The sequence below is a fragment of the Anabrus simplex genome, chromosome 2 (genome assembly GCF_040414725.1).
Source record: "Anabrus simplex isolate iqAnaSimp1 chromosome 2, ASM4041472v1, whole genome shotgun sequence".
NCBI classification, from domain to species: domain Eukaryota; kingdom Metazoa; phylum Arthropoda; class Insecta; order Orthoptera; family Tettigoniidae; genus Anabrus; species Anabrus simplex.
The window spans coordinates 174,930,552-174,945,728 of record NC_090266.1 but is presented as its reverse complement, the minus strand read 5'-3'; the positions used below and the strand labels follow the sequence as shown (position 1 = coordinate 174,945,728).

Sequence of the window (15,177 nt, the reverse complement as noted above, 5' to 3'; positions counted from 1 at the left end):
TGGTCATGTGAGGCAAATGGAAGAGGATAGGTTACCTAGGAGAATAATGGACTCTGTTATGGAGGGTAAGAGAAGTAGAGGTAGACCAAGACGACGATGGTTAGACTCGGTTTCTAACGATTTAGAGATAAGAGATATAGAACTAAATGAGGCCACAACACTAGTTGCAAGTCGAGGATTGTGGTGACGTTTAGTAAATTCACAGAGGCTTGCAGACACGCTGAAAGGCATAACAGTCTTTAATGATAATGTATGTATGTATGTATGTATGTATGTATGTATGTATGTATGTATGTATGTATGTATGTCGGTTAATAAATGTTTGCTTTTTCAGGTATTTTCTATATTTATGTTATACTGAATTAGTTTTGACAGACTGAAGAACCTCATAGTGCCAGGCAGAGTGGCTTAGATGGTTAAAGCACTGGCTTTCTGAGGCCAAGAGTGCATGTTTGATTCTGGCTCAGTCCAGTGATATTTGAAGGTGTTCAAATATGACAGCCCTGTGTTTCTAGATTTACCAGAACTCCCACAGGACATACTTCCAACACCTCGGTGTCGCTGAAAACCGTAAAAATAGTTAGTGGGATATAAAACCTTATTACATTATTATGAATCTCACAGTTATTAAAAAATTGAAAATGTCAGACATGTGAGGGTGAGTGACTAAACAGTAAGGAGGAGGTTAAAAGAATTTTTTCTTTCACCCAGGAGACCTGCATGTGGAACTATACTTGAACGACAACACAAAGAAGCACCTCTTTGTTTTGTGAGGCAGCATCTGGAAGGGACCCAGGAGCAGTGGGCCCCTGTTCTCTTCACTGATGAGAGTTACTTTAATCTCAGGTCTTCTGTTGGAAAAGAAAGAGCTTGGAGAATGTCTGGAGAGAGGTACAGCACCGTTACTTTCTCCTTGAGGACTCCATTTGGAGGCAGCTTGGCGATGGTGTGGGGTGACATCAACTATGTGGCCCACTTTGAGTTGATGTTTATTGATCACAGGACCCTCAGTGCCTTAAAGGTACATCGAAGAGAACCTGATGGGCGATGTGATACTCTTTGCACCTTTCATTGGCCAGAATTTCATGCTGATGCATGATAACGCCTGTCCCCATACTGCTTGCTATGTTCTGCAGTATCTGCAGGAAGTTGGGATTCCGAAGGCTGGACTTGACAGCACATAGTCCTGAGTTCTGACAAACCCCATTGAACATGTATGGGATATGCTTGGAAGGAACATCAGGCAAGATGACACCACCACCTTGGCACAATGGAGAACGTCATTGCTGGAGGAATTGCATCCCAGCAGAGGTCACTCAACATTTTGTGAACATTATGCCTGAGCATTTATAGTCAGTCTTAGATGCCAGGGGTTTTCACCTGTTTTTAGTGACTAGTGCCCTCCTGAAGTGCAGTACAAACATTAACATTTTTCTTTGGCCATAAAATTAATAACAATTGACAAAATTAACTCAAAGGAAAACTTTAAAAAAAAAAGTGGAAGATTTCATGAATGACAAAATGTAAGGAAAATTGTGAGTTAATGCGTGTTGTAAAACATGCTTCAGCATTTTCTATAGCCATACATCTAGCTTTTGAAAAATTAAATGAATGTTGGAAAACAGATAACCTTTTAATGTAATAAATTAAGATTTTACATAAGAAATTAGTGTTCCTTTTTTTTCTTCCAGTCAGCATACTTTACCAAGGGGTGATATTAGTGATGTAAATATGATAAGTGAATCCTCAAATTTAATATTGGTAACAATGATCAGATAACAATGATGAAATTAATACTAACAGTGTCTACAATTTTATTTCACTATATTGCATCCTAACTGTGGTACAGAGTACAAGCAAAGCATCAGCATTGTTCACAACAGTTGAAGCAAAATAAGTTCCCTTTACCTAGTGCTTTTATCTATTCTTCACCTTTTCCATAAATGAATCAGTAGTTAAGGAAAGAATTACCGTAGGTATGACAGTTAATGTTGTTAATGCCAAACTTAATTTAAGTGTATGTATGTACTGTAGGTATGTAATCGTGTTTCCTCATGTTATTCCAATGCAGTCTTAGAAAGTGAAATTCAGTTGTGCTTGTTTTTTCCCATCTCTGTATAATAGATTTTGGTGCGCCAGAAACCATATACTCATTTCACAAACCCTTCAACGAAGAAATTTAATACCTCCAAACTTCAAAATGAAACTGTTGCTAAAGAATTCCAAAATGCCATAACAGAGCAGGTGACTTCCAATCCAATCAATACCAAGGGTGTGGAGTGGAATGGGCCACACTTCAAACTATCATCAATGATTCGGCAGAAAAAACAATTGGCTACAAGAAAAAGAAGAGAAATGACTGGTTTGATGATAATAATAATGAAAACATTCTGAAACTAATTAGTAAAGAAATGGGAAGCCTACTGATCCCTTACACAAAACCCTTCCTCTGTAGTGAAGAATGCATGTTTCCAAAAGCTTAAGATGAAATGTCAGGCTGATATAAGACAGATAAAAAATGAATGGCGGCAGCAGAAAGCCAAGGAACTCCAGACTTTGTCCGATACCAGAGATCTTCAGAATTTCTACGGAAAACTAAAGGAAATTTTTGGTCCCTCTCGCTCTTCATCAGGTGCGCTGAAACCCATTGACAATAACACCATCCTTACAGACAGTCAAGACATATTAAGATGCTGGAAGGAACACTTCAGCCTACTTTTAAATCGAAGCTCAACTGCTGCCAAAGACTTCCTCCAACGTGTGCCATCCTCTGCAACTTTGGATGGCAGAACAACCAACCTCCCATGAATTCACCAAAGTCCTCAAAAGTATGAAACCAAGAAAATCTCTTGGACCGGATAACATCCCTTTACCCATACAACTTATTCAAAGTGGAAGACTGTCTTTGAAGGCCAGGATTTTCTCCCTAATTCTAGTAATTTGGGAAACATAGAAGGTGCCCGACGACATGATAAATGCCACCATAGTAACTATTTTCAAGAAAGGTGAGCGAGGTATCTGTGGCAATTATCGTGGCATTTCCCTACTATCCATAACACCAAAAGTTCTGGCAAGGATTTTGTTGAATCGTCTTCAGACTGTCTCTGAAATGGTACTCCCTGAGTGTCAGTCTGGGTTTCAGACCTCAGGAGGTAACATTGACATGATCTTTTGTGCTGGACAGATCAAAGAGAAATGCAGAGAACAAATCTCACTTCTTTTAGTATTTTATGATCCAGAAAAGGCCTTGGATTCTGTTCCTAGAGAAGCTATGTGGATGGTATTACGGCGCTTTGGCTGTCCTGACCGTTTTGTGGGCATAATGCAGGCTTTTCATGATGGAATGTTTGGACAAGTTCTTCACCAGAATGAGCTATCAGAAGAATTTCCTATCACAAATGGGCGTAAGCAAGGCTGCGTGTTTGCCCCCACCCATTTCGCCCTGTACTTGGCAGCCATGCTTCACGAGACTTCTTCTATCGACCATGTAGGTGTGTAAAATAACTTTCGGTATGATGACGGACTGTTCATCTAAACCAGTTCAACCAAACCAGGCTCCGTTCTCAGAGATTGACTCATAATACTTGGATAATGGAGTTTCAATATGCTGATGACAATGCAACAGCTGCCCATACACCTGAGGAGCTTCAAACATCCATCAACTGTTTTAAAGAAGCTTATGAACAATTTGGTTTAACCATCAACACCCATAAAACCAAAGTACTTGCGCAGCCTGCACCAGGTGGTACTGTCCCTGAACTAAATGTCACCATAACAGGAACACCTCTTGAACAAATACACCAATTAACCTACCTTGGTAATATTCTAACTATGCACTGCAGCTCGGAAAAGGATGTGGAAAATAGAATACGCTCTGCCCACGCAGCTTATGGCCGTCTCTCCCACCAAGTTTACTTGAATAAGGATCTCAAAATTTATACCAAACTAATGGTGTACCAAGCTGTAGTCATAACAATATTACTATATGGATGTGAAGCTTGGACACTTTATCGTCGTGACATAAACAAACTGGAATGCTTCCAATAGCAGAAACTTGGATCCATCATGAACATCAAATGGGATGATTACATAAGCAATGCAGCAGTTCTTGACAAGGCGCATATGAACAGCATAGAAGCCTTCATTATCACTCATCGGCATTTGTTGGTCACATCCAGTGTATGAATGTTAGCAAACTGCCTAAACAACTTCTCTACAGTGAGACTGGTCATGGCAAAAGGCCTCAAAGGTGCTCCTTTGAAATGTTATAAAGACCAGCTTAAGAAGACTATGGGGCCGATGACCTACATGTTAGGCCCCTTTAAACAACAAGCAAGAAGACTATGAATAGCACCAACATAAATGCTAACTCCTGGGCAACAACTGCACAAAACCGTGTTCTCTGGTGTCTCGCTGTTTGAACAGGCACGTCCCAGACAAGAAATTGAAACATATGAAAAGCGGAAACTGTGTCAGATCTAACCATGTCCTCCACCCACCTTTAGATGTGACTTAAAATATGGCCGCATGTTTTAAGCAAAGATTGGCTTGGTCAGTCATCAGCGACATCTCCACAGAGCCAACAGACTTTAAGAGGAACTGCAGGAGAAAAACATATTCTCGGAAACGAATAGCGGCCGATGACGATAATAGACTGTTCTCAGTTTGTATGACACAAATGAAAAAATTCCTTATGAAAATACCATTATTTAATGTGATGACTGTCAGTGTTGTAAGATGTCTTACATATTTAAGTAATAGTAATTTAATTGTAACAAGTGCACTTTAAACCTTAAGTATTTGTTAGATTTTCAGCAGATAAATTATCTCCCTGTACTCATTTGGATAGTTGAAGTCCCTTCCCATATTTTGATGGCGTAGTGTACGGTTAGAAGTTCCTTTTATTCTGAAAGGAAGAAATGGATGGAATTGACAAGGAGTGATATTAGTGACGTCAATATGATAAGTGAATCCTCAGATTTTTATATTGATTGCAATAAGATAACCATGATGAAATTAATACTAACATTGAAAACAATTTTATTTCAATCTGCCAGCAACTGGGGTATCTGTAGAGGATACAGACTATGTTATATTGGTCTTTCAAATATTTTTCCAGTATTTGCTGGAGATGAAACCCTTAATTCTTCCTCCTGAGCATGTTCTCAAACGTGGAGATTCTGAAGCAATAGCATATGGATTCTTTCATCTACCTCACTGGAAACAAGTTGAAGGTGCCCTGAACTTGTTGCATTGTACGTGGGAGGGTACATTCCGAATGCTGCCTTATCCTCTAGAGCGGGGCCATCTCTTTTATCCATACCCTACGTGTACTGAATGTGCTGATAGAGAGCTCTTACCAGGTAATCTAACTATTATCTATCTTAGTAATTTATGTATTATTCAGGGAGAACTTAAAAATAGTAAATGTCTGTTAATGAATCTATGAGACTTTGATTCATATATGTGATGTCATGAGTGATATGTTCTTTACTTACCATGATACGGAGCTTAGTGCGTGTATTCTATGATTTTTGTGGGCATTTATTAATTTACGTGACCATTGTGTTGGTTGCTAAAGAATTTTTTTTTTTTTTTTTTCCATTCAGATTAGTTCAGAAGGAAACTGATGTGTAGGAGGGCCATTTCAGACATTTCATGTGCAATAGATGTAGATAGTTTAGTACAGCAACTTTGCTGTGGTTCATGACATAACAGTGCATGTTTTCTGAGTGAGGCTGAACAGTTATAAAGAGAATGTTTGTAAAATTGGAAGTTGTAGAGCTTTGTATGTTTCCAAGAAATACAGTGCAACTTGTAATAAGCCAGAGGAAAGGTTAAAATATGTCTTTGATTTATAGTTGGATTATATTTAAGGCTGGGTTGAATAAAGGCAGGTATGAACACTTCAACATGTACTATTGATACACTCATACATACTTATGTACATACTTACAATTATGTGCATACATCTGAATGGCATGAAAGCAACCATCATAGAAAGGGCATTCGTTGGAAGTTTGCATGCATATTCTAATACATGCCAGATGTAGTGTGTGTGTGTGTGTGTGGGTGGTATTTTCTGTGACAGAATCCTTGTGTTTTTCTTACTTTGTTTCCTCTACACAGATTCTCAGAAATAGAAGTTCTTTAGAAGTTCTTCTAAATGCTGAATGATGATCTGCATGCTCTGCATGTTTTGCTGTCCATCAGAATACTCATTGTTGAAGAAAAGTGGATTAATTATTTAAGATGGACTATTCAAAAGATAGATTTGTTTGATTTGCAATATGTAGCCTGGTGCCAGATGATAGTTTGTCATATTATTACCAAAAAATTTAAAAAGTGGTTGCCTGGCAAAACAGGAATCTTGAAAGTTATGCATGTGATTTTTATTTATTCAAAATTGTCTTGACCCTTGTGCCACCTGTTACGGCCATTGATGGTGGATGTTGTGCGTAATTGTCATGTGATAAGGTGAAACCTTCTCTGTGTTTGAAGTAACTAGAACTGCTGGAATATGGTGTCCTTTTCCTCCAGGACACTGCAGTACTCCATTGACATCATGATGTGCAACACTTACATAGTTCTACAGTTGGGAGTGGTGGCACTCTCTCCTTATTGCCCAGACCTATCACAATGTGATTTACTATATGATAATTCGGCTGAAGGGGCCACTTCAGAATACTGATTTCAGTCTCCACATGACATCTACAAGTTTGTAACAGCATCATCCAGATGATAACTGCACTTTCATTAATTGTCTACCTCATCAGTGGGCGAAGTGTCTTGACCTCGATTGTAGTGAATAAGGAGAATATTTAGGTATGTTTAATGAATCTTTTTTATTGATATGTGTTTGTAGTTTATAATACTGATCACATACAGAAATATTCTGAAATGGCCTTCTGGGATGTACATGAATCTGTGTACATTGTCCCTATCACATATTTGAATTACCATATTAAGAATTACTGAAATGAAAAGAGAACAAATTGACAAAGTTCTTATTATTGCCTTATTCTTTTGTCTCTCCCATTTAATTTTTGCCATGTTGTATTTGTGATAATTAATTTTTTTAAGGAACAAGGGATAAATTTCCATGTAGGGCTCCGATATCATCCCAGTTTTCAAAGTAAATAAAGAATGCTTGATCTTTGCTAGAATGAAGACGGTCCAATTGAAAATTTATATATATATATATAATGATATATTAATTTGTTTGTCAATTCATTCTTTGTAAAGTTGTCTCCTGTTTATGACTGCACTCTGAATGTGGAGGGGGTGTTATGAAGAATTCAAATCTTGTTTATTCACTCTAATTTTGCCTTTAAGCATAAGAGGAGTAAAAACTTAGTCCCATCCCACTTTCGCTACTCTAGTTTACTAAACCTTCATGCCACACTTTGTACCATTCTTTGGAGAGGGAACTAGTTCAATGAAGAAATTATACCCACTACACCTGATGAATCAATCAGAATGCGACATTATACAAAGTATAACAAGGAGTTAGTGCCTCTTACAAAGCAAGTATCCAAAGTATTTGGAGTCTTATGTTTAGTTTGTACAGTTACCACTAATTTGAAAGTTCATTGTGAAGGGAACTTTCTTCCAAGTTTTAGAATAAAAGCAGGCATGAAGAATGAACATTTTAGATATAAAATTTTCTTTGGTTAATTGGTATTCAAAATTTTTAAAAAATATGTTGTAAATTCCATATTTGATTCATATAAACATTTTTACAATTGTTCAACTACTCACTGCTCAGAACCGTTGTTACAAATCATGTCAGTTCTAATAGTTGGAGTCCTTCATTTAAGTTTTACATCAAGATGCATGCGTTTAATGCAATGATCTAAACATTTTTGGCAGAGGTTATTATTGCTTTTAGGCTATCATTCTGATTAATGTTTTTAAAGTTTTGAAAATAAAACAAAAGATATAGCTTCTCACACCTTGAAGAACAGAAAATGAATTTGGTTATACACCTGCTTTTTAATGGTGGAGAATCCTACATCTCTTTGTTCTGAGCATGGCCCACTATATGAAATTTATGGTTAATTTCTTTAATGCGTAGTTGAATAGCATTGTTATGACCATCAGCTAATATCCAAGGGAACCACTGTATGCAGCACGGACAACAGCTAGACAGGTTGGGAGTGACTCAATAAGGTGCCAGAGGTTGTTACAGGAATCTGGAGTCATGCAGTCTACTGTTCATCCCACAGCTATGGAAGATGAATGGCAGATGATCCTTAGAGTGAACACAACAATTGAAGTGATTCCACAGATGCCCAATTGAGATCAATTCCTGGGAATTAGGGGGTCAGGGTAGTACTTGAAAGTTTTCTTCGTATTCTTCCAGCTAGTATCGGAAATTTCTAACTTTGTGATGCATTGCATTGCCATACAGGAAGATTCTCTCTGACCCAGGGCAGACAGTCAGCATGTATGGGTGTACATGATATGCAAGAATGGCTTTATAACCAAATCTGTGAGAATGCCTTCCGAGTGGATGAGTATTCCCAGAGAATGTCACGAGAACTTTCTGCAGACCATTATGCTGTCACCACCAGTTAGAGTTCTTGCAGCATTGGTTGCAGGGTGTTTGTTCTTTGCTGTTAACTCGCTTAACATGCCTTTGTCCATGCATTCAATGAAGCAGAAAACAGGGCTCATTGGAGAATGTAACCATTTGCCAATCAGCAGAGTTCTAATTACTAAACAACCATGTTCATGGAAGTCGTTTTTCACTGATTCACATTTTTTAGCATAGGTGCAGTGATCATACATTTGCTTTGAAGCCCAAATGCATCAGGGTTCACCCCGTGTGGGTGGGGGATGCAGACGAAGAAGTCAGCCATGGTATCCCCTGCCTGCCATCAGAGGCAACTAAAAGGGGCAGCCAAGGGAAGATGTATTAGAACCATGAAACTACTTGTGATTAGTACCATCATGCGGGAAACACCCTGTGTTGAAGATTGTGACCGTGTACCAATTAGAGAATTTTAGTTTTGTATTTTGGCAGTCGATGTAGATAATGACGAAGCAATTGACTGTAGATTATTGTATGTTTACGAGACGCAATAAAAACCACGCTTTAATAGTTTTGTAACAAGCACGCGTTTCAATTAACACCCGTAAAATATACCATGGTGCCGAAACCCCGGGAAATACGGAATACAGGAGAAAATAACATACAATAATCTTTAATCTTGTGTAATATGTAATAAGGTGTTCATTGAAAAACTTGTGAAACTGAACCTATCGGCCAGTTTGTCAACCTACGTTTCACCACCACAAGGAACAGATAAGTACTTACACAGCATTAATACTGTTTTGAATGTTGTTAGAGCACTAAAAAAATTGCTTTTATACACGGTTGAATGTTCCTTGATTTTTAATCATCTCAAAATACTATATTTGATTGCAATATATTTTAGCCACCATGTTGTTATCATATAACCTGCAAAGAGATCATAATCTCTAGGAGACTCTTAACAACGACAGGGTGACATCTAGCACTCTCTCCTGAGCATTGCTGTTACTACATAAGAAAACTTTCAGACAGACACGTCACGAGGAAATTCACAGAACATTATTACACTAACTGACTAACAAGAAAGAATGTCTCAGCCCTCACTTGACAAGCTAAAAAGGAAACACACTACTCAGCGTTCAAACATTACACGTTTCACCAAACAGATAAATATTTTCAGCGATACTGCGGCGCTGGACGATATAGAACCCTGCTTGGAATGGCTTCAAGACACTTTTGAGAACTTAATTGTTTTAGATGATGCTATACATGATCTGATTGAGAACGACAACTATGACAAGGATATAAAAGTCTGTGAAAATTACACAGATAGTGCAATGCGGAAGGCCAGTAAACTTATAAAGACAAAGAATTTAAAAGACGCACATGCTTGCTCAGCTACTACAATGTCGCCCATAGCTACTCCCGAAGTTAAGCTTCCTACTATTAGAATAGAGACTTTTTCAGGAGACATAGAATTATGGCCACGGTTCTGGGAGCAGTTTCAGGCTGTGGTGGACAAGAACTCAGTGGTATCGATCGGTGATAAACAAACGTGTATTCCTTCGAGGATACCTCAACGGTGAACCCCAACATCTGGTGGATGGAATATCAGTAACGGCCGGTACTTACAAACAGGTGAAGAAGATTCTGGAGTCCCGTTATAGGGATAAAAATAAAATTATTCAATCCCACCTGGGTTTTTTGGAGCATCTGCAACCTGCACATTCCGACAGTCCCGAGATTCTCAATGCCACGTATATTGAGTGCCACTGACAGATTCAAGTGCTGAAAGCACTAGGTGAAGATGTAGGCGTCTATGGAAAACTGTTAGCCCCTAAAATTCTTCGCGCATTTCCTGGCGATCTTTGCCGCCGATGTCTACTTAGCGCCAAGAGATTGAAAATACCAGAAAGCAGTATCTCGCATCTAATGCAGTTTTTGAACGGAGGTGGAGTGTGCCTTGATTACGCAAAAGATACGTTGTGACCGGCCATTTTCGAATATCAAGCAAGTCACAGAACCGAATTGCATTTTCTGTGAGAATCGAGGTCACTGGGGTCAAGATTGTCAAACAACAACGATCAACCAGGAGAGAACTGAAAAAATGAAGAAAGCGAACAGATGCTTAATTTGTCTTAGACGAGGCCATCACTCCAAAGACTGTGCGAAGAAGAATAAGGTATCATGCTCCAAATGCAAGAAGACGTTGTGACCGGCCATTTTCGAATATCAAGCAAGTCACAGAACCAAATTGCATTTTCTGTGAGAAATTTGTGGAGGAGACCAGAGAGAAGTTGTGGCAGTGGGCAAGATCGATGTAAACACGCCCCCCCAACTTCACATATCTTCAAACTGCTCGGGTTAGGATAACTGGCCCGACTGGACTGACAAACTTACACTATGTATTTTAGATGCTGGAAGTCAGTCCAGTTTCATCGGAACAAGCCTCGTGGATCAGCTCAAGCTTACTGTTGTCAAAAAAAAGGAAACTGTCTGTTATCGCATTTGAGTGTGATCAACACACGGTTACAACATGCAGGGCTGTCCAGTTTAACATCAGTGGCGTGTGGTCGAAAACTAATATAGTGATAACAGCTTTCGAGAGCGAAAACAAGTATTCCCCGCATCCTGCCATTCCACACGATGTCTATTCCTTATCATGCGCCCGAATGTTGCAATTAGCAGACCCCAAGGACAATGAAAGCGACCTCCCTATTGAACTTCTCATAGGTGGTGATCACTACTGGAAGGTGATGCGAGATAGCCAACCAATACGCCTTTGAGTCCATAGTACTTCTCCTGTCTAACTTGAGTTGGGTTCTTAGCGGAAACAAGTCAGGAATCACAGTCCATCATGTCGCTCTAAATCATGTTCACACAAGTCAAGAATTTGAGCCTAAAGACGACAGCATGCAACAATTCTGGGACTTAGAGACCATGGGAATAAGAGAGCAACAAGGTAGAACACTTTCTAGGAAGGACACTACCATTCTTCAACAGTTGCATGATTTGTTTCGTATGAAAGAGGGGCGGAGAGTAGTTTCTCTACCCAGAAAAGAGGAAGTTATCTTGCCATCAAACCGCATCAATGCCAAGAATTGCTTTAGATCACCTGAAAGGAAACCACAACAATGCTGAGTTTCGAGAAATATACTATTCACAAATGACTGACTATATTGACAAGGGTCATGTTGAAATGACTGTGGCAGGAGATAATCTAAGGGATGTTTTCTACCTGCCACACCATGCTGTCAAGAAAGAGAGGAATGGAGCAATCGTCACACGAGAGAGACTCGCCATCCCTTAAAGACGCTCTGAAAGCAGGACCAAACCTTCTTCCTGAAATTCTGTCAACACTAATCCGCTTTCGTACATATCGGAAAGCAATAGTCGGGGATGGAACCCAAGCCTTTTTACAACTATACCTAGATGAAAAAGACTGAGACTTAACCAGATTTTTCTGGTATCATGTCCAGAAGAGGCAAGATGGTAACTGGCAAACAGCAGATGAAATTGTCACGTACAGGTTCACGCGGCTACCGTTTGGTTTCACGTGCAGTCCCTTCCTTCTACCTGCGACTCTATGTGAACTGGCTTCAAGATGAAGTAACACACACCCCACAGCAACAGAACTCTTAGATCAGAGCACATTTATGGACGACTTAGTTGCTGCTGCTGACAACAATGGGATCATAAGCTTATATTACGAAGTATGCTCAGACACCTACGATTACCAATGAATAAATGGGCAATGAATTCAGAAACACTTTGGTGTGTATGGCAGTCTGAGAGATGAGATATCAAACAAGAAACTGGAGTATTAGGTATCAGGTGGAACACAAAATTGGACTGTATCCTTTTTGATCACCAGGAAATTACTGAAAAGCTAGCTCACATTCCTGCTACGAAACATCAGCTCTTACAAGGAACAGCAAGATTTTACCATCCACTGGAGTTATTCTCACCCATCGCAATTGTTGGAAAATTAATCTTCCAGGATACTTGGTGTCGAGGCATAGAGTGGGATGAGATTCTTTTTGGATCTCGAGCAACAAACAGCTGTCACTTATAAACGTCCCGAGGTGGATTGGAATGTGTAAGCAGATGTCAAACGCTACGCATACACACGTGTTTTGTGACTCTTCTGAGAGAGCATATGGAGCCGCATTGTACACTAGAACGGTAACAGACGATAATATATCAATACACTTGATCTGCAGTAAAAGCAGATTGTCTCCAGTCAAAAGGATTACACTCTCACGACTAGAACTTCTGGCCACTTTGATAGGTTCCCGCCTCTTGAAATATTTCTGCCAGTCAACAGGATTTGACAGTACGCAAGCTGTGGACCGACTCTGTGGTGGCCCTCGGTTGGATACGGAGTGACCCAAATCGCTGGAAGACATTCGTATGCAACCGTGTGACAGAAATTCAAGACTATCTGTTGCCGGTTCATTGTCAATATTATCCCAGTGAAGACAACCCTGCAGACCTTTTGACGTGTGGAATGTTAGCGACAGATCTAAATTCCTCTTCATTATGGTGGAATGGTCCACAATGGCTTGCTGAGACTCCCACTTCTTGGCCACGGAAATCTCACGTCAGGAAGTACCACTACCCGAATCCAAGAAGACAACCCCTCAACTCTTGTAATTAGTGCCAATGAATCACTGACAGATATTTTGCGATATAGTTCATATTGGAAGGTAATACATATCACCTTTTGGATTTTATGTTTCGTGGAGGTGACTCGCAGAAGGGTGCAGTATCCAAGGCATTTGACAACCACAGAATTAGAAGCTGCAAGGCTCTGCTGGATACGCCGAGTACAGGAGGAATGTTTCTGTACAGAGTTTGCTGCCCTGACATGAAAGGAACCGATACTGGCTACATCCAAGATTGCACGATTCTATCCACTTCTAGAAGACAACCTGATTCGACTTGGCGGAAGGCTCCAGTTTGCAGATCTTTCCGAGAATGAGCGAAACCTCCTACTTCATGATGGCTCTCATCATTTCACTAAATTATTGATAAAAGAAACGCACGTAAGACTTTATCACATGGGAGTTCATGTTGTGTTATCAGAATTGCGTCGTGAATTCTGGATTTTGAAGGCTAGGCAAGTAATCAAGAAGGTCATTTACTCATGTCTTCCCTGCAAGATAGTACATGCCAAGAGATGTGAACAGATAAAAGCTCCTTTGCCAATGGACCATGTTAAGTTTCAACGGCCATTCACCGTTTGTGGTGTAGATTTTGCAGGCCCGTTGTTCATGAAGGCTGGAGCTGCAGAGAAGAGATGCTACATCATGTTGTTTACCTGCGCAACGATGAGAGCCATTCATCTCAAGCTTACAACTGACTTGTCAACTGATGAATTCCTACTTGCCTTTCAGCGCTTCGTAGGAAGACGTGGACTTCCGAACACCATGTATTCAGACAATGCTCAAACGTTTCACGCCGCCAACAGAGAAATATCCGAACTCCAGAAATTGTTAGAAGATTCAAGAGTACAAACTCACTCGTCACACCACCATGTTGCATGGAAATTTGTAGTACCAAGAGTACCAAGAGCCGCATGGTGGGGAGGCTTCTGGGAAAGGATGGTAGGGTCCACTAATAGTAGAAATTATATAATAGTAGAAATTATAAACATTCTAAAAAAGGACAATGAGACTCTTAAAGTTGAAAATCAAGAATTAAAAGAAAGACTGCGATCGCTAGAATTTGGGACTGACCATTCTTCGAGTGATATACCGGTACAAGTAACAAACTCGAGCACGTGGTGTCAAGTAGTTCGTGGATGGCTGGCTAAGAAGAAATCTACAACTGAATTTCCGGAAATAAACATTAGAAATAGGTTTTCTGCCCTAAATAATTTAATCCTGGAAGAAAGTGATCGCGCGTGTGAAACCAAATCATCGCGATCCGTTGCCGTGCCGAGTTTAAAATTTAGGCCTAGAATTCAGATTCAAGACCCAGTTAGGCCTAAATCAGCGAAGGTAGCTGTGTTTGGTGATAGCCAAGGAAGGGGAATTGCGGGAGTGATTAACGACAAGAATATAGCAGCAACCGGAGAAATATATCCAGGAGCTTCTATCAGCAGTGTTGTGGAAAACGTAGAAGCAGCAACTAGGAACTTCGGGAGCGGCGATGCAGTGCTTATCATCGGTGGGACGAACGACGTAGCTCGCGACGACGCCAAGAATGTAAGATCACAACTTAAACATACACTAGGGAAGCTGACCCACACTAACGTTTTTGTAGTGAACGTGCCCCACAGGCATGATTTGAGTAGAGACTCATGTGTGAACATTGAAGTGGACAAGGTCAACACAGATATTGTTAAAATTTGTAAACATTTTCGGAATACTCAGGTTATTGAATGCAGCAGTTTTGAGAGATACTGTTATACAAAACATGGCCTCCATCTAAACAATTCAGGTAAACGAAAGATAGCAAATATTGTTCTAGATTTTATTAATCTTAAGATATGTACTGTAAAACAGGCAACTCCCTTGAGTTATAATACTGACCAGGAAAACTAGTAGAAAGAGCCAGCTGTACTTCAAGCTGGCTCAGTCAACTAGAAAAAGAAACTCAGGATAGTAAGGAATTTCAAGTTACCCAATTGC

General features: G+C 39.8%; 1 protein-coding gene across 6 annotated transcripts in view; it reads left to right on the top strand.

Moving 5' to 3' along the window:
- LOC136862726 (protein ST7 homolog) overlaps positions 1 to 15,177 on the top strand; it is a 374,644-nt gene that overhangs the window by 275,098 nt on the left and 84,369 nt on the right. For 5 of the 6 annotated variants that reach the window (XM_067138951.2, XM_067138950.2, XM_067138947.2 and 2 more), the window contains one exon: positions 5,120 to 5,363. The exons of the other annotated variant lie outside the window; for it this stretch is intronic. In XM_067138951.2, coding sequence (XP_066995052.1) covers positions 5,120 to 5,363 — 244 coding nt within the window. The remainder of the gene's footprint in view (positions 1 to 5,119; positions 5,364 to 15,177) is intronic. 6 annotated transcript variants of the gene reach the window in all.